This window comes from Salvia hispanica, chromosome 5 (genome assembly GCF_023119035.1).
Source record: "Salvia hispanica cultivar TCC Black 2014 chromosome 5, UniMelb_Shisp_WGS_1.0, whole genome shotgun sequence".
Classification (NCBI taxonomy): Eukaryota; Viridiplantae; Streptophyta; class Magnoliopsida; order Lamiales; family Lamiaceae; genus Salvia; species Salvia hispanica.
The window spans coordinates 30,374,845-30,399,858 of NC_062969.1; the positions used below are offsets into that span (position 1 = coordinate 30,374,845).

General features: G+C 36.2%; 3 protein-coding genes and 1 pseudogene across 11 annotated transcripts; 1 reads left to right on the forward strand and 3 right to left on the reverse strand.

The window, feature by feature from the left end:
• Positions 1-827: 827 nt before the first annotated feature.
• On the reverse strand, positions 828-2,244 carry LOC125189809. Its single transcript, XM_048087040.1, has 3 exons — positions 1,653-2,244; positions 1,426-1,553; positions 828-1,352 (listed from the first exon to the last, which is right to left on the reverse strand). Exons 1-3 carry the CDS (start codon positions 2,242-2,244, stop codon positions 828-830), a joined length of 1,245 nt encoding a protein of 414 aa, XP_047942997.1.
• A 1,118-nt stretch (positions 2,245-3,362) lies between these two features.
• Positions 3,363-5,833, reverse strand: LOC125189810 (annotated as a pseudogene).
• A 7,985-nt stretch (positions 5,834-13,818) lies between these two features.
• Positions 13,819-18,725, forward strand: LOC125186717 (pumilio homolog 4-like). 5 transcript variants are annotated; one of them, XM_048083146.1, is made up of 11 exons: positions 13,820-13,972; positions 14,168-14,875; positions 15,139-15,913; positions 16,113-16,683; positions 16,779-16,920; positions 16,990-17,097; positions 17,339-17,551; positions 17,638-17,751; positions 17,837-18,031; positions 18,142-18,316; positions 18,387-18,725. In XM_048083146.1, exons 2-11 carry the CDS (start codon positions 14,279-14,281, stop codon positions 18,428-18,430), a joined length of 2,934 nt encoding a protein of 977 aa, XP_047939103.1. In that variant the 5' UTR covers positions 13,820-13,972; positions 14,168-14,278; the 3' UTR covers positions 18,431-18,725. The 5 variants fall into 5 exon arrangements, with proteins under 5 accessions (XP_047939107.1, XP_047939103.1, XP_047939106.1 ...); XM_048083149.1 differs by having other exon boundaries at positions 17,641-17,751; positions 18,387-18,690; XM_048083147.1 differs by having other exon boundaries at positions 13,826-13,972; positions 14,265-14,875.
• Positions 18,726-19,988: 1,263 nt separating this feature from the next.
• LOC125186224 (OVARIAN TUMOR DOMAIN-containing deubiquitinating enzyme 9-like) lies at positions 19,989-23,790 on the reverse strand. 5 transcript variants are annotated; one of them, XM_048082575.1, is made up of 11 exons: positions 23,700-23,790; positions 22,103-22,530; positions 21,925-22,013; positions 21,761-21,834; positions 21,470-21,524; positions 20,974-21,048; positions 20,800-20,873; positions 20,678-20,726; positions 20,490-20,577; positions 20,325-20,381; positions 19,989-20,248 (listed from the first exon to the last, which is right to left on the reverse strand). In XM_048082575.1, exons 2-11 carry the CDS (start codon positions 22,434-22,436, stop codon positions 20,202-20,204), a joined length of 942 nt encoding a protein of 313 aa, XP_047938532.1. In that variant the 5' UTR covers positions 22,437-22,530; positions 23,700-23,790; the 3' UTR covers positions 19,989-20,201. The 5 variants fall into 5 exon arrangements, with proteins under 5 accessions (XP_047938532.1, XP_047938531.1, XP_047938533.1 ...); XM_048082574.1 differs by having other exon boundaries at positions 22,103-22,574; positions 23,700-23,769; XM_048082576.1 differs by having other exon boundaries at positions 22,103-22,550; positions 23,700-23,763.
• Positions 23,791-25,014: the final 1,224 nt, after the last annotated feature.

A 25,014-nucleotide genomic window follows, 5' to 3' on the forward strand; every position in this document is an offset into this window, starting at 1 on the left:
GCTGTTGTTGTCGATGGGCTTGGAGGCTGATCTTGTGGTTGTCGTTGGGTTTGGAGGTTGTGGCTGTTCATGGGTTGAATGCTCTGTGATGTTGTCGATGGGTTTGGAGGCTGAGCTTATTGTTTTCGATGGGTTTGGAGACTGGTTGTTGATGGGTTGAATGCTATGTGATTGTTGAATGCTCTTTGATTATTGTTGTTGATGGGCTTGAATGCTCTCTGATTATTGTTGATGATGAGTTTCATTACTCTGTGATTGTATGTGTAACTGATCTGTGTTGATTATGTTATTGGGACAATGGGCCTGATATGTGGCTTGGCTATGTGATTGTTGAATGAGTATCTCCTTACTATGATGATACCTTATCTGATGCTTGTATGTGTAAGTGCTCTGTGATGTTTATGTGATTGGGATACCCTTATAAGCCACCCCTTGAATAGGTTAGGAGGCTTATCTATGATTGAGGCAGCCTTATACCACCAGCCACCCCTTCAATGTGTTAGGAGGCTACCAAATGATGAAACATTATCTGAGGGATTAGGAATTAAACCTTACAAAAGTAGACTAAATTCATTTCACAGCCACCCCTTTAATAGGTTAGGAGGCTTATTTGAGAATGAAAGAGCTTTACAAGCCACCCCTTAAACAGGATAGGAGGCTACCCAATGATGACAAAATATCTGAGGGATTAGGATTTTATAAGTCACCCCTTACATAGGTTTGGAGGCTTTACAAAAATAGACAAAAAAATCAGTTCACATTTTAAGCCACACCTAATTTTGAGGCTTATAAAGCCAACTGACAAAAAAGCTTTGCTCTTTGATCTACTAGAATCCTAGAGCTTCACTGATACGTGAAATGTCATAAGCTTCACCAATGTTGTTTTCGGGAAGTTGGAGGTATTCCAGAGCTTCCTTAACAAGCTCTTCCTCGACCTCTAAAGTGATTGGCAGCGAGTCCAACCTGGATAACCTAGCCTTCTTCATATGTGGAAGTTTGTATCCATTCCCTCCATGCACTTTCATTATCTCTAATAAGCAACCTTGAAGAGATAGGAAAACATTGTTGAGGGTGTGTGGGCTAAGTTCTTCAAAGGAACTGTACACATTATTCACCAAGTCATCCACCCCTTTAGCAATTTTATCATCCTGCAGAGATTGGATTGCTGTGAAAAAACCCAAATCCAAGACATTAGGCGGTTGGCAAATGATTTGGAATTTGAATCCATCTTTGTTTGCAATTGCCTGAAACTCTGAATCAGTGGGGCTGATATGTGGCTTGGCATTGTCTTGTTGAATGAGTATCTCCTTGCATACGTTCGGTGGCCATTTAGACTTGATAGCTGGTATAATCTGTTCAAAAATTCTGTATGTGATGATATTGTACATGTCTGATAGAAAATCTATATAAAAAAAATCAGTGTACCTTTTGGATTATGCAATCTCTCGTGATCGCCTTGTTGACTGATTGGATTGGCTTGGTCTCCATGGTACCTTTTGCTCTGTTCTTTGAATTCCTCTTTGCTGGTTCCATAGTTGTGAAAGGAAATATGCCTATTTTTCCATCAAAAATGGTTTCTCCATCTTATGCAAAGTGTGGTCTACACACAGCACACATGAACATAACCTTTGTGATGAATCTCTTTGACTTACATGATCTATATGGCTCATCCTCATCTGGCAGCAGGTAGTATCTATCTGAACTCTTAGTCATGTAAAACCATTTCTCATCAATATGCACTACATTGTGCATTGTGTTGTATTTGAGCTTACCATCGATTCTGATTGGTTGAATCTGGCTGAGACTCCATCTGAGCCGTGCTAACTTGTTCAAATCAGTAAGTATTGGCTTAACTGCACTTGTGTGTGGTCTGATCAGACCCTCCTTCTTCATCCTTCCTAATGTACTCTTGCTAATTTCAAGTTTGCGAGCCATCTTACGTATGGTAGATCTTTCAAGCATAGATAGTTGTCTTACCTTGTTATCATCAAGCTGCATTTTATCTTTGTGGTTGTATCCTCTAACACGATCTCGCACATTTACAGGTACTCCACGCTCCATCTGCTCTTTTGCTTTTGCCCAGATTCTGTGAACTGTCTTTTTGCATACTCCAAACTGTTGGGCAGCTTTTATAAGAGCTCCATGTCGTAGATGACCTGAATAGCTTTGTTGGAGAAGACTTTGAGCTATCAAATTTTTGGTGTCCACTCCTATAGTGCGTGTATCTCTCTGAGTTGTCTCCATAACCCAATGATGAATTTTTTCTGAGGGCAAGTGTTTAAAAGTTCTCTTTTTGGATGTATTGATGCTTTTATAGATAGTGGCAGCTCCAATCTCCCTCCAATATTTTCTGTACTTTTGCCTTTTGAATTTTTGGACATACCTCCAAAATTTCAGTACGTGTACTTGTGGTTTTGGGGATTTCCCACCAAAAAATCCCAATTGTAATGAAATTGGCAGATTATTTTTATGGATAAAGTCTTTTTAACATTAAATGTTTGTTAACTTCTTTAATTACCGAGACTAAAATGACACAAAAAAGTTAAATATACCACTTCAGTTTATTCACTAACTAACAACAAAAACACAAATTTCAATGTGGGACCCATACTCCACTACACATCTCCATTTAATACAAAGTCAAACACATTTTCTTAAAACCCGTGCCCGGTCAAAAGGGGACAAAATATGGGGGAGGGAGGGAGTATTTAATATCCGTTTTGTTTTTACTTTGTTTCTTCCCTAATTAATTCTGATTCTGCATGATTGAGTGACACAATCTTGCATGATATAATATAACTTGCTTCATAACTGTGAGAGAGTTCTAGCGAGTTAGGTTCACTTAGTAGACGCTACAGATTAGCTTCCCTTGAAACGATACTGTTAATTGAGAATGAGGACTTTTCAAGGGTCTTAGGAGCTTTTTGGAGTTACGTGTTAGGATTGACAACCCTAATCTTGTAATCAATGTTTGTATCGCATGAGCATAAGCTAGTTGACTCGTCCTATCAAAGTAATAACTGTGCTAGGGTATTGTAGTTTGGAATTTGTATAACCATAACTGTGAACGCAAATCCCTGGAATTCTCTTATCTCTATATTTTATCTCCGTATTTTATTTGCAATTAGTTGTTATTTGCTTTCAATTGTTTTCTGTTTACAAAATTTCTCAAAAACTTTTAATTTTCCAAATAGTAATTGAGTTCTAGTAGAGGATAGACACTTTGTGTTTGCCTTCCCCGTGTTCGATATCCCGGTACTGACCTTTAGCTATACTATATATACTCTGTATACTTGCAGGTTTATTTAGTGCTAAAAAATAGTGCATCAGTGAGGTCATATCCAAAACCTTCCATAGATCCCTGGCCCCAATATGAACTTAATATAAATAGGAAAAATAAATGAGACAGAAAATACACTTAATTTTCATTAAAATTTTCGACCCCCTCTCTAATTAGAAGAGGATGATTTTTCAGCTCTCCTCTGTGAGATTTTTTTATCTTCTTTATTTAAGTCCTGGTATCCTAGTGAGATCAGCCCATACTGATATCAGAATACACAGTTCGGGAACCAATCAGAAGATTTGTGGTCGAATTTCTCCAGCATCTCCCTCCTCGTCGTCTTTACAACTTCCCAGTTCCCCTCCTCCGCGTGTATATTAGAAAGTAGGACGTGGTAGCCTGTAGCCCTATCTGGTCATTCAAACTCGAGCTGTTTATCAGCAGCAACCTTTCCCAGCTCAAATTCTTGATGGATTCTGCACGCATAAAGGAGTGATCCCCAGATCCCCAATACATTGTCTGCTTTCCCCAATCTCCAAGAGAACTCATATGCCTCAACCAACCTCCCGACTCTTCCCAACATGTCCACAACGCAAGCATGATGCTCCATCGAGGGCTTTATCCCATACTCACCCTCCATAGACTCAAATATCTTGAGCCCTTCATTGATCAGACCTGTGTAGCTGCAAGCAGATAACACTGCTAAAATGGTGATGGCATCGGGGTTGATGCCAAGTTCTTTCATGGAGTGGAACAGTTCGAGAGCTTTCTCTCCCATCCCATGCTGACCGTATCCCAAGATCATATTCGTGCAGGTGACTGAGTTTTTCTCAGTCGATTTTGAGAAAACCCTCTCAGCGTAAACAAGTGCCCCTGACTTTGAGTACATGTCCACCAGAGCAAAGCACACGAAGATGTTTTCATCCAAGAAATGGCGAATTGCAAAAGCATGGAGTTGAGTTCCAATAGCCAGACTTCCTAACTGGCTGCAAGCCGGGAGAACTGAGGCCATGGTCACAGCACTCGGTACAACATTCTCCACTAGCATCCGCCTGAAAACATGCAAGGACTCATCAATTAATCCATTTTGTGTGCTCGCAGAGATAATGGAATTCCACATGGCTGGATCACTACTAGGTTTGCAATACAAATCGAAGACCGTCTTTGCAGCTTCCATCAAACCCGATTTTGCATACATATCAATGAGATAACTCTCCATCCCACTGAACTGAATCCCATGCCTAATCAGATAAGCATGGGTCTGTATCCCAATGTCCCGATTTCCAAGATTTGACGTTGCAGAGAGTATAGTTGTGATTGTCACATCATCAATCGGAAACCCTAGCTTCTGCATCTCGTACACGAGCATCAACCCTTCATCATCCAAGCCGTTCTGCACAAGAACACAGATCATAGTGTTCCACGACACTACATCCCTCTCCTGCATCTCACTAAAAACCTTGAACGAATCACTAATACAGTTGCACTTGGCATACAAAGCTACAAGTGCATTAAGCATAATAACAGAGGAAACCAACGACTTCTTGATCAAATACGAATGCAGCTACTTTGAAACCTCCAACTGCTGCAACTCGGAAGCTGCAGTCAAAGCTGAAAGAAAAGTCACATCATCCACATCATCACCACCATCTTGCGACTCCAATGCATCAAAATAGCTCCAATGCCACAACTAGCCAATTGTTCAACACGTAACCACCAATCATAGTGTTCCAAACATGTGCATTCTTGACCAAGCAGTTATCAAATATCTTCCGAGCAATATGAACACAGCCAAGCTCTGCATACATAGTAATAGCAGAGCTCACAACAAACAAATCATCAACATATTCGCCACGCAATCTAGTAACCATCCCATAAACAGTGTCAGCAACATCTACATCACCTAAACCCGAAACAGCCGGAAAGGCATTGAAAACTAACCACCGTAGGTGTAACCCCCATTCTCACCATCATCACCAAACACCTAATTGCCTCCACAAACATCCCCTTCTTCACATACCAAGCAATCACAGTATTCCATGAAACCACATTTCGCCTTCGCATAGCCTTAGCCTCTCTACCAAATCAATCCCCACAAAGGAAGCATACATGTTCAACAAAGAATCATAAACAATCCTACTACAATTCACATCGCATCTTAAGACATGGTCGTGAACAGATTTCCCAATAGAGAGATGCATCGCCTCCGTGCAAGCTTTGAGAACAGAGGAATATGTATATAGCTTCATTGGGCATGTTATTGCAGACGTAGCCTATCATGAGAGTGTTCCAGAGAACAGTAGTTGGTTGGGGAATCGCGTCGAACAGTTGGCGGGCGAGGTTGAGCTGGCCTTGATGGCATTGCTGGATGAGGCGGAAACGGATGGTTTTGGGTTTGAGAGGTGGGGACTGGTGGGTGTCTGGTGTGGTGTATTGGCTGCGCAGCGGAGGAGGGGAGGCGGCGGGGATTAAGGAGATGGGGTGTTTGCGGTGGTGGGATTGGGCGATGGTGGATGAGGAAAGGTGGGATGCCAGTGGCGAAGAAGGCATCATACTTGCGCGCATTTCTTTTTCTCCTTTATCCTAAGATTTCATATACTCCTATTCAAAACTTTGAATTATTACTGAATACACAGAAATAAAAGTAACATATGAGATCTTTAACAAACCATTATTCTAATTCTTTTGTAATAAGTCATTTTAAAAATTTTCATTTATAAGTTTTTACACTCCCTCCGCCTATAGAAATACTATAAATAGGTTAATTGGAGATGGCATGAATTTTAATGCGTAATTAATAAAGTAAGAGAGAAGTTGAAATAATGTAATGGATTGTAAGATTCATAAATGATAAAATAATAATTAAAAAAAAAAGAGAAAAAAAATTCTTAAATAAATATGGACTACTTTTATGGGAATGACGAAAAAGAAAATCAGCATATTTCTACGGGACGAAGAGAGTATTAAAAATAGAATGTGTTCTACAAAATACATTAAAGTTGGCAAGGAAAATAATTCCTAGGAAAATGAATCCTTGGAATATGATTCATACACATTTACTTTCCTGTGTTTGGACAAATAATAAATTATTAAAATAATTATTATATTAAGATTCTCCTAATAATTTATTTATAATTATAATAATAATTGAAATAATTTAATTAAGATTTCTTAATTTATTATTTTGTATTATAATAATCATAAATAAATATATAGTTATAATTATTTATTGATATTATAATTGAATAAAATTTATAATATACTAATTATATTTTATTAATAATAATATTACTCCATTATATATTATATATAATACATATTTAAATAATTAAACTATAATTATTTAATAATTACAATAAAATTATAAATATTATAGTAATATTATAATTGTTATTACTATAATTATAATGTAATAATAACTATTTATTATACTGAAATTAAGTAGAGTATGATTCATAATTTAAAATTATTTTTTAAATTATTATTTAATAGTAGTAGTAGTAATAATAATAATAATAATAATAATAATAATAATAATAATAATAATAATAATAATAATAATAATAAAAGTAATAGTACTTGTATAAGATTATATATATTTCTTATTACTTTAAAATTTTACTTATTTTTTAAAATATTATTATTAATATTTTTATTCATTTACATATTAATATATGAATTTGAGAAGATATGAATTCTGAATCATATTAATTTCTCAGACAGAATACTAGCAACCAAACATGGAAGGAAAAAACATATATGTAGTGGTTCAATCGAAATTTACTTATTTTTTTAAAAATTTATTATTATTATTATTACTATAATTTATTTTTATTCATTTACATATTAATATGTAGAGATTTTATTTTCACATATTCTAATTTTTTGTACACATCTGTTTTCAAATCATTTTTTCTGTATTGGATTCTTTTTGTAATATACTCCCCCCTTTCAATAAAAAATATCACAATTTATTAGGCTATTATACCAAGTTATTTACAACTTATACCACCATCAAAATACTAATAATAATATGGGTCTCACTATCCATTTTTTTTTTAAACACCGAAAGGTGGAGGGTTCGTGGATCCCTCATCCCTATATATCAGAGCAAACAGTGGTTACCATGGTCACGCCCAAAAGTGACGTGCCGAGAGCAAATTGAACAAACAACCTAATTGAAACGGGTTACAAATCAGGGGGTGTCACGTAAGAGAAAACCCAAGCGGAGGACCCATCGGTAAGAGTATAAAGGGGACAGCTTGTTTGATGGGCCGACACCCGTATACTCTAGGAGGGGTCCTGCAACAAAACATCATCTCATTCTTCCTCATCATTCATTCTGACGTATGGGACGCCAGATTGTTCAAGCCGGATGGTCGCACGAAGGATCCTAGGGAACATGTGGCTCTCCAGGATTCGGAGAGAGGGAGCTTCGGCTCCCATTTTTGCTAGAATGCCGGCTGATTTATTTCCTTCCCGATGAATGTAGGCAAATCTGCAAATACACTCCCGTTGTAGTAGTCTGATTTTTGACAAGGAGTGCCGTGTGTGCGCTAGCCCCGCCTTACCGGAGTTGATCACGGCGGTTGCTTGTAAGCAATCCGACTCCACCCAAAAAGGTTGCCCATACTCTTTGGCCATGCTCATACCGTGGATGATAGTCAGAAGTTCGGCTTCCAACCTCGAATTTGCACATAGTGGGGTGGAAAAAACAGATTTTACGCTGCCCTGCTGATCTCGGATAATTCCGCCCCCACCCGCCGATCCTGAATCCGAGCTAAAGGTCCCTGTTGTGTTAAGTTTAAGCCAAGGAATTTCCGGAGGGTGCCATTTGACCGACAAAACCAGTTGCTGCCGCCTTCTTGCCTGGGGATGTGTCGGTCTACATATCGCAATATTAAGTCCTTTCCAATGTTTTGGCTGACACTTCCCATTTTCTGTGAGCCTCTGGATGTGAATCTGGACCTGCCAAATGACACTGTAGGCCCTGAATCTAACCCCGTTGTGGCGGGAGTTGTTACGTTCAGCCCAAAGGAACCAGAGGATAAGGCATGGGATGACTTTGCTCAAGTGAGCTTTTGCAGTTTGTCGGGTTCTAGCAGCCCATTTGTCCATTCTGGTCGGGATGGAGTCGTCCAGCCTAAGAGGCTCGTCCGCCCCATCAAACCATTTATCGAAAAAGTTCCACACTGAAACAACCCCAACTCCTCGAATAAAGAGGTGTTGTAGCGACTCAACCTCGGGGTGCTGCGTACAGCACTGACATTTAGAGGCGAGCTTGATTTTTCGCCATTGTAGCTTTGTGTCAACCGGTATTCTATTCGAGATGAGACGCCAAATGAAGATGGACATAGAAGCCGTGAGGCCCTCATTCCAAATATCTTCCAGGGCCGGGATGATCGGTCTATGCGTGGAGGCATCCCAAGCCGAAGCTAAGGTGAAGTCACCCATGCGTGAGAGGGTCCATCTCGGCAAATCTTGCGTTCCCATGAGAATTGGGACAGTGAGGATGTTTTCTACAAGATGTTGTGGGAGGCCAGCCTGATGCTGGATGAGGTTGAGCTTGGCGTGGTCCCACTGCCCGTTGCTCCAGAAGTCCGCCACCCGAGCCAGGGGGTCTCCTGTAGGGTCGAGGCAGGACTCCCTCAGGGGTTCATCTCCGAGCCAAATGTCATCCCAAAAAAGAACTGTTCCATCTCCAAGATTCCATCTGATGTTGGGTTGGGCCAAAGGCCAAGCTTTGGCAAGTCTCTTCCACGTTGGCTGCTCCGGCCCGAGATATTTCTAGCAAGAGGGGATTTATTGTGGCAGTACTTACCGAACATGTGCGCAGCCCAGAGAGAGTTTTGCTCTCTAAACCTCCACGAAAGTTTGATGTTGAAAGCTCTGAAAACCTCCTCGAAGCGTCTAACTCCGAGACCTCCTTCAGACGTAGGGAGACACACTTGTTCCCATCCAATCCAATGTGTTCGCCGCTTATCATTAGTTGCACCCCAGAAGAACCGAGCAAGTTGTTGTTCAAGGAGCCGCAGCGTTCCCTTCGTTGGCTCAATGGCTTGGAAAATGTGGAGTGGGATAGCCTCAAGCGTACTCTTAATAAGGGTTAGTCTTCCACCAAACGAGAGGTGGCGATGAGCTCAGCCATTAATTCTTCTTGAAATTTTCTCTCGAAGGAAAAGGAACATGTCCGAGCGTTTTGCCCCTTGATAAATAGGAACTCTAATTTTAACTATTTTTTTCCTCATCTCTCTTACTTTACCAATTTTATCTTAATTCTCATGTCATATCATATGCCCATATTTTTATGGGACACGGGGAGTAGTTATTTTAAATTTTATGTTACTTATTAATTTTATATGATTTTTGTTTTTATGTATAAAGTCCAGTATATGTATTTTATCTTTTAACTATCTTCTTTTAGTTACAAGTATTTCTGATAATTAAATATATAATATTTGAAATAAAAAAAATCGATCATCGATTTAAACTAAATTAGTTACAAGTGATTTTGATAATTAAATTTATAATTTTAAATTTATATTTAATATTTTTAAGAATTACATAGTATTTTTTATTTTTACTTTTTGAAATTTTAAATTTTAAATTTTTGGATCGTCAGAATTGAACATCGAGCAAAAGAAATAATAACATGGTCTTCACTCATCTATTAATATTTTCATGCTATATAGTTAATATTTTCTTCTTTGCTTATAAATAATTGTATTCTTAGCTAAATACACTATATCATGAAATAATTTAAAATATCATATGTGATATATTAATTCTAATGGAGTTTATGTTTTTTATTTCTTTATATTGATTCTAATATTTTAATATCTTTAATACGGTCACCGCCAGTTGGAAACTTGTGAAGGGTTAAGGAGGTTTCACTTTCACGAGACCTCCAATAATTTTACAGAAAAAACAATGGTAATTTAGTAATCTATAGATGTATAAAAAGTGAGTTTTGACAATTTTTTTTAAAAATATTTATAAGTTTTTATTTTTAAATATGAATATTTATGAGTTATGTGTGTTTGAGTATAAAATAGATGATGATTGACATTGTAACTACAAATTTTCAGTTATTATTCAAAAATTAATTATAAATTATTGCATGTATACAATGTGAAGTAACGGCCAATCATATGGTGGACTAAACAAATCTGCATTGAAACTCGTTTAATCATAATAAGAAATGTATTATAACTTTTAATCCATGGCTAATAACAACAAAAATGAATAAGAAAAGTCAAATTTTGTAACCTCTATTGTCTTAATTTTATAATTATGTTGTTTTAATTCCATGATCTCTCATGAACTAATTTTGTGCCTATAAAAGGCATAGAGTTGTGGATGAATCACACACCAACAAAAGCATTCTCCATCCTCTCTCAAGTTCTCAACATTTTATTATACATTTTAGGAACATTGTATTACTCAATTTTTGGAGCCCAACAAGTTCATCGGTGCCTAGGGGGTTGAGATGTTATGTACGTTAGGAGGATTTCATCTTTGGGGATAATACGCCAATCCGAGAGCACTAACTGTATTGTAATTTATCTAGCTAGAAGAGAGGTTTTTTCATCTAGACTGATAGTTCAGTTTATTTTATAATTTTCATTGTAATTTCCATTTATGTATTGTTGTTTTTTTTTTCTTTTGATTGCAATAGTTAGAGTACCGCGTGTATATGTGGTTCGAGAATTTTATCTCAATATTTCTTACAATTCTTAGAGAGGGAAGAATCGTAACATTCTTGACTCGAGAATTTTATCCCAATATTTCTTACAATAGTTAGAGTACTGCGCGTGTATATTGTGATTAACATTTTTCAGAGTAGAGAGATATGAATGATTGTTTTAAACATACTTTTCAAAAGTATCAACACTTGATACTCTCTTCTTTGTTGTCCAAATAATTATAGTGGAGTATATTTTTTTAATTGTTATTGTTATTTATAGTATATTTTTCTATTTTTAATTTTATATAGTTATATTATTTTTTACTTTAATTAATAATTTAAAGTCGTATGATGAAAATATATTTCATCGTGCATCGCACGTGGGTTAAAAATATACATTCTCACACATCTACAGAGAAGGAAACCGTGTTGCAGACTTTCTTGCAGGTAGGGGGGTTCAGACCCCTACTATGACATATTACGATTCTATCTCTGCGCCTCGATACCTAAAGGCGCTTGTTAGGATGGACCAGCTGAGATATCCTAACTTCCGTTTTCGACGCAGAGATGTGGACTGATTATGACTGTTGATAGTTCTGCTTTGTTTATTTCTTCCTTTTGTTCATTTGGCTACTAGTTTAGTATTGATAGCTTGGAGTATCCCGACTTGTGGGAGCTCCAACTTATTTCTCCTTCATGTTCTTGTTTTAGATACTGGTCACTTTTGGGCTAGGATCATGTATTGGAATGTTATATTTTGATTTATTTACGGGTTGGGGGTCTGCCTAAACCCCCCGCCCACTATGAGCGTTTACAATAAAAAAAAAAAAACTAGTTTTAATAAGGTTAACCTTTACCGTTAACCGACAGATTCTGCCCAATCTACTCCTCCACCTGTGCTCCGTACTCTACTTCTTTCTCTTTCTCTAATTCTCCTCCTGGCTTAAAATATTTTAATTCTTGAACAAAGTATTTTTTTTCAATATATTATTTTGATATTGATTGTTTCTATTATACAAAAACAGTTGATGTACATAAAGTTAAAATTGAAAGAAATTGTGACTAAATCATTACTCCTTCCGTCCACGAAGTCCATCTATGCTATTATGGCCCGTCTATAAAATAATGTCTATATTTACTTTTTATATTTATGGTAAATGAACTCCGCTTTCCACTAAATCATCACACTCACACTCACACTCTATTATAAAATCAATATATAATGTGTGACTCACTAACTTTTTCAACCCCAACTTTTCTTTGCATTATTTAAAACTCACACCGAGTCAAAGTGGGACTTTTAGTCGTGGACGGAGGTAATATGTAACAATGATTAGTTTAGTGTTGTTTTGTTTTTACATAGGTTTATTAATGAGTTGTCAAATATAGTTGAATTTATGAAGTTAATATAGTTGTTTGTGTTGTTATTGTTTAGGTATTACAAGCTTGTATGGGGCAAAAATTATGGTATATATAGTCCAGAAGATCTATTCGTTCTATATTTGTAAAATGAACAAATTTCGTTTATCATTTGGACTGAGATAGATCACTCTAAGTTAAGATAACCTAAGATATGAAGGAAAGATGTGTGATACGCTTATTCTTCCAATTATTTTGCAGTACATTAGGAATATGATTTGGGGATGTGTTGGATCGTCGAAGATCTAGAGACATAGACGATCATCTCATTATTGCATTCGTTATGCAAGACACATTAATTCATATACTCCCTCCGTTCGTGAATAAGAGTCTCGTTTTTTCATTTTAGTCCGTCTGCGAATAGCAGCCTCAGTTAGTTTTAACCATAAATGGTAATAGGGTCTCACATTCCACTGACTCATTTCATTTATATTTTATTCAAAACTAATATATATAAGTGAGATTCATATTCTATTAACATTTGTCCACCCATTTTTTTTAACATTTCTTAAAATCCATGGTGTTAAAAAATGAGACTGCCAATAATAGACAGGGAAGTGTAAATGTTAGTGTTTCCTATTGATTGGTTTTGAACGTAAAGAAGAATTTAAGATGTTGAATTTATTTGGATCGGCGTTGATTACTTAGCCGAAGGAGCCTCTTGAGCATGAAACAAATCTTAAATTCTATATTCAATAGACACGTGTCTATTGTATGCTTTTAATTGGTCGTTTGATCTTACCGGATAACATCGTCAATAAGATGCATTTCTTACATAATTATATTTTGAAAGGTTTAATCCTTAATTTACGATGATTATTTAAAGGTCAAAAAAATAATTTATGATTTAAAAAATTTGAATGAAATGAAAAAATATTCTGTTAAATTTTAAAACATTTTTGTGAATTTATAATCGTATTGTACTATTTACGTTCCTTAAAAATGAAGTTAAATTTTAAAACATTTTTGTGAATATAAGAAGGAATAAAAATGAACTACTCTCTTTGTCCATGATTAAATGTCTCATATTTGATCGACATGAGTTTTAAGAAATTGTTTGATTTTATAAAGTAAATGGAATGTAAAGTTTATTTTTATATATTAATTTTATAATAAAATTTGAGTGAAATAAGTTAATGGAATATACATCCACTTATTACCAAATATAGTAAAATTGAATTGAAATATTTATCAGTGAAAGGATGAAAAAAGAAAAAAAGTAAAATATTTAATAGCAAAAAGAGTATTTATTTTTGAGACGGAATATGTGACCTACATCTATAGCATAATAGCACTTATTGCACATTTTCGTGCAAGTTTCTAACACTACTAACTAAATAGAATTGTCCAAGGATACCAAATAATCTAAACTTATTCCAGTAATAAACCAACAAAAGATAAAATAATAAATAAAAAAAAACAAAATAACTGCATTATTTTCGGCTCATTTTGTTTCATTCCACTTTCGCAAATTCTCCACCTTGTTCGCTGCAAACATATTCGAATTCCACACGTCACACAGCTGTTTCACGAATGATTCATAACGTTTTCGATCCCAAACAACTCCATATCAACGATTCCTTGTCGTAAGTTTCTTCAATTTTTTGCATGCATGATGCTTTTTAATTTTCCGATTTATTGTGGATTTTTCGGTGATAAATGAAGTTTGATATGTGTTCGAATATCTCTAAAATGGAATTTGTGATTGTTAATCATCATTTTATATGTGATTTTTTAATTTGATTTGGTTTTGCATGATTCGAATTTTGGCTTGATTATAGGTCTAATTTGATTTCTAAGTGGAGAAATTGAGAAGAATGGGTGATTATTTGCTGTTATTCTATTTCTACCCAATGTGAATTGTGGGAAATAATCTAGGTATAGGTAGTATCATGATGAGAGGATCGAGTTCGAATGAGAAGTCAGAGATCAATGCTAGCTTAGAGAGTGAGATTGAAGCATTGCTGCTACATGAGCAACGAAATCGAGGTCTGATTGTTGAGAGAGAGAGGGGTTTGGACATAAACAGAAGCGGAAGCGCCCCTCCCTCAGTGGAGGGGGCGTTGCTAGCTGCAGGGAGTCTTCTTAGGCATCCCAATTTCGTGAAGCTTGACTCCGGTGGTAGCACTAGTAATAGCGTTGGCGTATTGACTGAAGAGGAGATAAGATCCCACCCTGCCTATTTGGAGTACTATTATTCACATCAGAACTTCAATCCTCGCCTCCCTCCACCTCTCTTGTCCAAGGAGGATTGGCGCGTTGCGCAGAGGGTCAGGGCTGCGGGCAGAAATGGCCTTGAAAATGGGCTTTACTCAATGCCGGTAGCTTTGTCTGTGAAGAAAGCAGAAGATGAGATGATCGAGCTGAGGAAGGCGGCTCTTAGGAATATGTCGCGGAAAAACTCTACTGATTCTTTAGAGAAAGGTATGATGGGGGCGTCCAGCTCTGGAATGGGAGTTAGAAGAAAGAGCTTCGCAGATATACTTCAGGTTTTGTTATCACAATCGCAGAATATGAGTAGAAAGTTGTGACATGATTAACCTCACATACAATTTTATTTTATCTTTACATACAATATACTTAATATTGCCATGTTGAATGCGTAGAAAAAGAAAAGAAAAAAAAAGCCTTGATAACTAAACAAGTTTTTTATTTTAGCACTGAAAATTGTCGACATTAGCTCTAGCCATGCTATAACTTTCTGTGTTTGCACAGAAAAATCACCTTTGTGTTCGTGTTTGGCTTTCTCCAGGAAGGGTGTGGACAGCCTACGAAATCACATCTTTCACGTCCTGCTAGCCAGAGTTCAGTTGCAGATATTGCAGATATGTTACCTAATTCCAGCGGAGCTGATTTACATAACAAAGCAGAATCATTTGAAGCTCTACACCCCAAAAATAGTTATACTGTCTTATCCAACACTCAGAGCAATCCGAGCTCGTTGGCTTCTTGTGTCAATGTAACATCCTTAACGAACATCAAGACTGAGATGGGGGGCAGGCCCCCAGCTCCTGCTCTTATGGCACTTGGGAACGGAGTTCATCTCGTCGACAACTTGACCTCTGCAACGCTAGTTCCTTCGCCTGGTATCTTTGAGATAGCCGACATTGCCTCTTCTCTATCTGGATTGAAAATGTCCATGGCCAGAGGTCAGCTTCCTGGTGAGAGTATTTCACAGTCGTCACTTCAGATGGGGATTAATCCAACAGGGTGGCAGCAGCAGCATTACAGCGACAGTGCTAGAGTCGAAAACATGGTCATTAACACCAACTATGTAAATTTAGCAAGGAGTAGTCTAACCAGGGGGCCTGGTGTTTCAAAACTAACAATCAATGAGCGTGTAGGTTTTCCGAGAAGGACGTCTTCGACTACTAATCTTCAGTCTCAACATCAACACAGTCTATCTGATCTTGCAAGGCTGGAAGATCTGAAGAATCAAATGCAAAACAACAATTCCTCGGGTGTGAGTATTCCTTCTCAGAGAAATGGTGCATATTCGGTCGAGCAAAAGCAGGATGGAATTATAGGTACTAATCTCAAATCATGTTTTTATGATATATCCTTTACTATTAACCATTAGAGCATTTGACCTCACAGTTGATGATAGAATTGAAAAATGAGCAATAGTTTAGGATATATGGCCTTGCAATTCTTGATATCGTGATTCAATTTTTGAAGGATTCCGAAAAATATTGCATTAACGATATATCTCAAGTATTTCTATAGGGTCATTCATGGCCGGTGGTAATGGAGACGGCCAAATCTTGAGACCTAGCTATCCGCCGGGTTTCCACATTCCGGTCATGGATCCACATCAAGTTCAGTATATCCAGAAAATGTCGAATCATGGAAAACATTCGGCTTGTGTGGCTGGAAATTCTTCTCAAGGACTAAACTTTGTTGGTTCCCATGGTCATGACAATTTTCAGTCTTTGGAGAAAGCTTATCTCGAGGCGTTGCTTCTGCAACAGGCACAGCAATTTCAGTCACACATTTTACAGAAACCCGGCACTGTTAATCATCATCAGTACCAATGCAGTCCTGGATTTAACCCATACGTTGCTTCATTTCAAGGCAACATGTTGCAGAGTTCTCGTGATTGTTCGAGAAGTTCTATGGTCCAGAACGAGAAATGTGCTCAGATACAGTCATCATTGGTTAGTCAGAAGGGGGAAAACACTGGTTCCTGCGGAAGCAACTCGAAAGGAAGATTTGAATCCTTATTGGAGATGCTTAAAAACAATAAGACGAAGTCATTGGAGCTCTCCGACATTCTTGGTCATGTTGTTGAGTTCAGGTAAGTAACGAGCAGCAGCAGTTACTCTGTTTTGTTTTTGCTAGAGAGAAAATATAATAATTTAGTCCACGACATCTATGCTGTTTTCTATTCAGTACGGATCAATTCGGGAGTCGATTCATTCAGCAGAAGCTGGAGACAGCAACAGTTGAAGAAAAGACAACGATACTTTTAGAAATCCTTCCTAATGCTCTTGGTTTAATGATCGATGTTTTCGGGAATTACGTCATACAAAAGGTAATATTTCACATACAAAATTCATAAAATTGATTTAATGTTGTGGTGATATCATTGCTTGAAGTGCAGTTCTTCGAGCATGGTACTGAAGGTCATCGGAAAGAGTTGGCAAGGCATCTCATTGGTCATGTATTGCCTCTTACTCTGCAGATGTATGGATGCCGAGTTATACAGAAGGTTTGTTTCTACGGCTTCGTCTCTCTCTATATTGCGTTCCGACACCTTTGGTTGTGGGTTCCTAACTGAGAATATAATATATTTTGAGCATATGAAAACAATATGACTGTACATACTTTTATGTTGAACTTGATAAATCGGATGACATAGATTGATTAGAACTTAATTAAATGAAAGATCCAACTTTGTAACAACATAAGTATTGTAATTTCCATTTTGTTACCGATGTGATTGGTCACAGGCATTGGAAGTGATTGATACAGACACAGGCGCTAAGATGGCAGCCGAGCTCGATGGTTCAGTGATGAAATGCATTCATGATCAAAATGGCAATCATGTAATACAAAAGTGCATCGAGTGCATCCCTCAATATCAAATTCATTTCATAATCTCGTCGTTCTTTGGGCAAGTTGTGACTCTATCCACACACCCTTATGGCTGTCGAGTCATTCAGGTTAGCACTCGTCAGCCCAATATCTGCTTCGTCTCGTTTCTAAGGCATTTAGTTTACACACACATACTTTTTCTCTTGAGCGGTAGCAGAGAGTTCTCGAGCACTGCGATGACCCGAAAACTCAACAGAAAATCATGGATGAAATAATGAACTCTGTCTGTAAGCTAGCTCAAGACCAATATGGAAACTACGTCATTCAGGTGCTCGAATATTACCTGCCTATATCGCCCTTGCAAGTTCACCTAATTTAAGTGTGATGGCTTCGTTCAACTTCTATTTCTGCAGCATGTCGTGGAGCATGGTAGGACCCATGAACGGGCTACGATAATCAGCAAGCTAGCCGGACAGATAGTGAAGATGAGCCAGCAGAAATTCGCCTCTAATGTTGTTGAGAAGTGCTTGGCTTTTGGTGGTCCCGAGGAGAGGAAACTATTGGTGAACGAGATACTCGGTTCAACAGAAGAGAACGAGCCACTACAGGTACCCATGCTTACCGTAACTAACTATAGCCTAAGTTCCATAAATTTTTACTTTTTTTCTGTCGAATGTGCGATTATCTCTAATATTGTCCGAAAGTATAACATTTTCAGGCTATGATGAAAGATCCATTTGGCAACTACGTGGTGCAGAAAGTGCTTGAGACTTGTGATGACAAGAGCCGCGAACTGATCCTCTCCCGCATTAAGGTCCACTTGAGTGCACTCAAGAGGTACACTTACGGCAAGCATATTGTATCACGCGTAGAAAAGCTCATTGCAGCCGGAGGTAAACTCTAAACTAAGCTCCAAATTGTTCAAAACTCAAACAATATTATTCCAAAAAATGTCGTTTGCAGAACGGCACATTGGGCAGTCCTCTTCATCCAAGCAGAACAGCTGAGCTTTGTACATACATGGATGGCACAGAGGCTTTCTACTCAAGAGGAACGAGGTAGTGTAACGTAGGTTTCGCTCGGTAATAACCCTGCATTTTGTTTCTTGATTTGTGTATAGGTTTTTTCTCATGTTCGAGCCGATAATAAGCTTTTTTTTTATGGTGTACATTTTTGTTGATAATTTTGTGTAGAGTGTGATATAGGAAGTTTAGAGAGAGCCACTTTCTTTAAAAAAAAATGAGGAATCTTTGTGATTTTTGCGGTATTTAGTAGTAGTAAATATCTCTGTCTTTCACCGGCTCTCTATTGCTGTTGATTTGATATGTTTTAGTATTAGTACTTCGTAGGACTATCTCTGATTTGATATGTTTTAGTATTAGTAGTTCTAAGGACTATCTCCAAGGTACATTGAAATCTAAAATGGAAGAGGTAATTTAGCTCCAATAGTACTCCGAAACTAATTCCATTTGTTGTTTTTTAGTACAAAACACATTTTTAGGTTCATACTAAACCAAAACCAAAAACTTTTTCAAATTTTATGAGTAAAAAAGTTACATTCCCTCCGTATTCAAAAAATAGAAACATTTGAAATGGTACGGGTTTTAATGCACAATTGGTAAAGTAAGTGAGAAAAATTGGTAAAGTAAGAGAGAGAGAAAAATGAGTAAAGTAAGAGAGATGAAGAGACAAAGTTGTGAAAATAAAATTAGTGGATTGTGAGGTCCATGTCCTAAAATAGAAAGATTCTAAAGTTTCTATTTTTAAGAAACTAATTAAAAAGGAAATAATTGCTATTTTTAAAAAATGGAGAGAGTAATATAAAGAATATCCTTTTAAGTTTTAGTTTAGACAAATGGTTAGAGAAAAATCATATTTAATGACATTTAATTTAAAATGAATTTGAGTTTAGTGTAAATGGTTGAAGAAGTTTTAGTTTAGACAAATGGTTAAAGAAAAATCATATTTAATGACATTTAACTTAAAATGAATTTGAGTTTAGTATAAATGGTTGAAGATAATGTATCGGTTCACTGGTTAACAGAATTGCATCATCATTGAAAAATCGTAGTCAAACTTTAACTGAAAAGTTTAATATTCGTTTTAATACAGATTCCAATCATAAATTTTAAATACTTACGCATTATCACAAAGAAAGATGTTAATACAAGGTGTTGACAAAAATACTAAATTTAATGGAGAACATGAAGGAAATTACGGTGCAAATGAAAATGTCAAATGAGAATGATTTAATAAAAATGTACTGTCTTGAGCTTATTGGACAATGATGCAAAAGAATATCACCTATTAATTTATGAAAATGCTCGACAACTGATTCCGATCTTCACATGTTGTTGAGTTATATTTATTTTCGGATACTCACATTACAGTTGAGACATTTCAATTTTAGCAAAATAACACGATTAATATCTCTTACTTTATCTTCTTTATTTCCATTCTACTTAATTCATTAAATATTTATTCTTTAATAAAATATTTTAACACTAAAATGGAACGGATGGTGAATTGTTTTTCATAAATATAAATAAGAAAGAATTTAAGAAATATGAAAATAGGAAACTCAGTAAAATGGCTTCCTACAATACTTTATAGTTATACTAGATGTGAGATTATTCGCTAGAGGAAATTGTATACAACAGATCAAATGAACTTCAACGATGATACTATAACAATGAAAGAATAGAGAATCAAATGCTGCCATCAAAAATTGCTATACCCAACTAAACCAGATGGAGGAGCAGCATCTTCTCACAAATATCACCACCACCATCGCTTCTTCTTCTTGCTCTCTACCTCAGGCAATTCTACAGACGAGAAAAGGGCAGTGATAAGAAAGAAGCAGTAGTAAATTTCAAGGTCAGGCGTTGAGTAAATCTTTACCTCCTAATGGATATATCGAATTATAGTGAACCTCGGCCCAGAAGCTCAAGAATATAGCTGCATTTGAAACAGAGGATATAGAGCAAGCGTCGTTGATCATCTTACTAGAATTCAACAGGGAAGAAACGAAACGAAACGAAACGAAATGTTTAAAACACAGCTTACTTCTATTGGACTTCTGTTCAGTTTGTGGAAGGATCTCGATGTAGCATGTATCCTTGAATGATGTAACAACAAATATTTTGATGCCAAACTGCCACAAAATACAACATATTACACTATCAGGTAGAGCAATGCAAGAACTCTGCATATAGAAGTAAAAGAATACAGAGAGTGTAGGAAAGGAATCATACCCAATCTGCAGCAGCCTGCAACGTGACGTGATCACCCCATTCCCCGTTCCTACAATCTTTCACAATTGATTAAACAAGTGGCAAAAAGGATAAGCGTATACTAGGTCAGAAGGGGAATCTACTTGCTCATTTTCTTTATGTAATCACCATAAGCCATCGGGACATAATTTTCATACAAGTCCGGTCTTAGCTTCAGCTGAAAGTTTGCAGATAATAAGAAACTAGTCATTAATACAGTTTCAACTTTCAAGACAAAGACAACCAGCGGCGATTGAATTGGCATTTGGCACACAAACCTGGTTGACTACTTGTTCTCTCACGAATTTGTGATGCTCTGACGTCCGATATATTTGATCAGACAACGAACGGAACTGCCGGACGAAAAGAAAGGCTTGCTACGGTTATGAGAAGCCAAATATTATGAAGCATATACTAAGATAACTAGCAACAAGAGTTACTCCCTCCGTCCGCCATTAGGAGTCCCATTTATGGGTGGCACGGGTCTTAAGAAATGTTAAGAAAAGTGGATGGAAAAAAATTAGTGGAATAGGGGGTTCCACTTGTATCTATTAGTTTTAAATGAAATGTGAGTGAAATGAGTTAGTGGAAAGTGTGACCTTATTAACATTTATGGTAAAAGTGAACTGGGACTCCTATTGGCGGTCAAAGGGAGTATAAAGGAATTAGATTTTCCTACATGACACAAACTGAGAGTGATGCAACGACATATGAGAAAACAACTATAAGTCTTATCGACTACAGGATGATGCAGGGATGTTATGAACAGCCGACCTGACAGTTGCCGTCTCCTGAGATTTTGAGTTCAATCAGCTCGTATAATTGCAATCTGACACAGACAACAAAAAATGCACAAGTTAGGAACTGCACAGATTGTGAAACGCAAGTTTCAAGAATTATTTTACATAAGCATGATATGTATCAACTGAAATCATGCTCCAGTATCGCTAGATTATGTTGAAATAATACAAGATGGCCGCTAATTACACAAAAGTATTGCATTGCACGAGAGAAATAGCACTACTAAAAATACAGAACGATGAGAACAATGTACTACAAAAGAACCTGTCCAGAAGCCTTTGATGGTCTGATGTAGCTTCATCCGCTGAGGGTATCTCACCATTGATTTTAGGAACATGCTGACGAAAAGCACAAAGAAAGACTTAAGGTTAATAGTTGACCCTTTGAACACTCTGCCAGCAGTAAAAGAGGAAATTAGGGTAACTTACAGGAATTGGAACCAATTGATTCAGCCTTTTCCCCATTTCACCATCAATAACAGAATCATTTTCAATCTCCGGCAAGGTCTCCTGCCACTCTGCCAACAGTTAAGTAATGTTAAATTAATAACATAGGTAAGAAAATAAAGACAAGTCCAAGAAACAAAATAATCAGTGTTTACCCCACCAGAGCTGAAGTGCCTTCCTGAAGGTCCAAGCCAATTATGAGTAAGAATCGATTCTTTCTGATTTTGTTGTTCTCGAGAAGATACAGATCCTAGATCCTGTGCAGCATCAAGTCTTGATAACTCTTCCTGAAGAGCTTGAGCGATTGCCTTATCATTCTCCACTACGGATTCTGCTTTAGTACAGAAGTCCACCTTCAATGTATCAGTCGTCGATTTTTCCTCCACATAGCACGTCACAGCAGGTAGAGAGCCATTGTTTGCTAATGAGCAAACATCTAAGTGGTGAAGACCCCATCGTACAACATCAGGATCTAGATCACACATCATTCCCATATGATTTTGAGAGATGTGTTCTGCTGAAGTTTGATAAAGATATTTCACAAAAAGAATCTCTTGTGTAAACTGATGAATGATGAGTCAAGGCCAGCTGGTAAAGAGAATGTAGCTCTGATTCAGAAAATAAATAATTATCTGTACCACTACCACATCGTCATATTAGATTTCATAACCACGAGCACAAAAATCAGAAAGAAAAGATGATAATCAACAATTATAAGGTATTACAAACAGTCAACGTGGCCATCAAAGAAAACGAAATGAATCAACATGATGTTATCCTTTCTGAACTCTCATTCCAGGTTACGGGAGCATTCTTTCCAATAAAAAAAAACATTGCACCATCGCATTGATCCCTAAAATTTTCTTGTTCGAGCTTGACTAAAGCCTCCAAACCTTGGATGGTTAAGTAGACGACCGACTTTTCTCTACATTTAAACCTTGAATTGTCTCTTTAAAAATAAAGACACCATGAGTTTAAGTTCACTACTCAAGTGATGTCACAACTTAGCTCATATTCACGTATCCATGGTCTTGCACATATGAATCAATTGAAAACGAACCACCTATAACACCTAGTTGCTGGTTGAAGCATAATCTACTAAACGGGCATTACAATACATAAGAAATAAGATCACCAAACAAAGCCCATTATCCAAACTACGAGACAACTCTTTAATTCACTACGAAAACTACTCACATAGACGACCAAATAAGTCTCTACCAAAAATAAGCGTAAATCAGCATCATTAATTCAACAACCTTCCGCACAATATGAATTCATTAAAAGTTAAAAATCATAGATTGCAAATGATTTTAGCAATCGAAAGAAACTCAGCAACCATATATCACCACCCAAGATCATGTTATCAAATAGCAAATGATAACATAGCATAATCAAGTTTAGTATTTCCCCTATTTGCTTTTCATTCATTTCATCTACCATTTTTACAAAAAATGAAACTTAATCATTCATTTACACATCGATCTCTGCCACAGAAATGAATACCCCATTGTAATAAGCAGAAATTGAGAACGATCACACATATTGATTAACAAAGATTCGAAAATTAACCCATTTAAAAGAACAACAAAACCATCAAAATAACTTCAATTACAGACTTAAACGTTGATTAAAACCTTAAAGCCACAGCAAAAACATTAAAGAGACATCGTCTGATCATGAGGAAACAAAGAAAAACAAATGAAAACAATGTTTAGGAAGAAAGTAAAATAGGGGTGTGGAATTGTATAGCCAACCTTTGAATTCAAAGCGAAGCTAATGAGATTCCCAGAGGTAAATTAGATTTATCAGAATTTTAAAGATCGTAGTAATATTTTTTATCTGTTTCCAACTTTCCATGTTCCAACAATGCTATAGAAAGTCATCTTCTAATTTCGGACAACGGGCAATCGCAGCCGTTAATTCGATATCACAAGGGGCACGTGTCGGCTTTAGAGGCGCATATGCGTGTGTTTGGTCGGTGGCTAGTTGCATATAGATTTTGGTGAATAACGCAACGCGGCTGAGGATTTGATGAAATATACGTCAACATTTTGTGGTTTAACATAGGGCTAGCAATTTTTGAAACAATACGATAATCCAATAAATTTATACGAAATTATTGGGTTTGGATCAAGTTTTATTGGATGCGGGTTATTATAGGGTCGACCCACTAAAAACACGAAAAATTCGGGTCGGATGCGGGTTGGATGCGGGTCGGATGCGGGTAATCCGTTAAAAATTAATATTATTATTTTTTTTTTGAGTAAAGTTGAATTTACAAAAATTGTATACACAAAATGCCCTTCAAATTTTAAAAGGATAATATTAATTTATTTTGATTAGATAACATCATTAATTACATATTTTTTTGACTAATTTGACCTTATTTTTAATTTTTCATTATTCATTTGTATATATGTAACATACCCTTATTAAAAGATAAAATTTTAGAGAGAATAACCATCCATAGTATTTTAATGGAGTAATAATGGAATAATTTTTTATTCATTTTATTTAAACTATCACAATGATATAAAGATAAATAAATTGCTTTTTTTTTTTACAAAGTATAAATTAGGAAAACACTATTTTGTTTGGAAATTCTCTCATATTATTTTTGAAATCATTGATATTTTATCATTAGTTTCTAACTTTTAATTTTGAAAATAATATTATACATATTGGTTGATTATTCTATCTAAAATTATTAACAATATAATATGGGTCATTCAATGATGAGACATTGTTGGACTCAACACATATAATAGTAATACAACATTCAAATGTATAGCACTTGCTGCATAAATTGATAAGATCATGAAAAATTATTGTTGCTATATGATAAATCACAATATTTTCAATATTTCATTTACTGTATTATTTTAATATTACTTTTATAATTATTTTCATAGTATGTAATAATATCATAATAGAGATGGTATGAGGATAACAACATGTGCAACCCAACTTGTAAGTTGTAACATATCCTTTAATTATTTGACTGCTATATAAATTGATATATTTAAATATTATAAACCACAACAAAGTTAGACCCATATTATAAAATTA

Coding starts and splice junctions, on each gene's coding strand:
- LOC125189809 (XM_048087040.1), bottom strand. CDS start 2,244: ATGGAGACAACTCAGAGAGATACACGCACTATAGGAGTGGACACCAAA. Junction 1,554..1,652: donor GGATGAGCCATATAGATCAT/GTAAGTCAAAGA, acceptor ATGGAAAAATAG/GCATATTTCCTTTCACAACT. Junction 1,353..1,425: donor GAGATTGCATAATCCAAAAG/GTACACTGATTT, acceptor ATTTTTGAACAG/ATTATACCAGCTATCAAGTC.
- LOC125186717 (XM_048083146.1), top strand. CDS start 14,279: ATGATGAGAGGATCGAGTTCGAATGAGAAGTCAGAGATCAATGCTAGC. Junction 17,752..17,836: donor ATGGAAACTACGTCATTCAG/GTGCTCGAATAT, acceptor CTATTTCTGCAG/CATGTCGTGGAGCATGGTAG. Junction 18,032..18,141: donor AAGAGAACGAGCCACTACAG/GTACCCATGCTT, acceptor TAACATTTTCAG/GCTATGATGAAAGATCCATT.
- LOC125186224 (XM_048082575.1), bottom strand. CDS start 22,436: ATGGGAATGATGTGTGATCTAGATCCTGATGTTGTACGATGGGGTCTT. Junction 22,014..22,102: donor AGGAAGGCACTTCAGCTCTG/GTGGGGTAAACA, acceptor AACTGTTGGCAG/AGTGGCAGGAGACCTTGCCG. Junction 21,525..21,760: donor CATCAAAGGCTTCTGGACAG/GTTCTTTTGTAG, acceptor TGTCTGTGTCAG/ATTGCAATTATACGAGCTGA.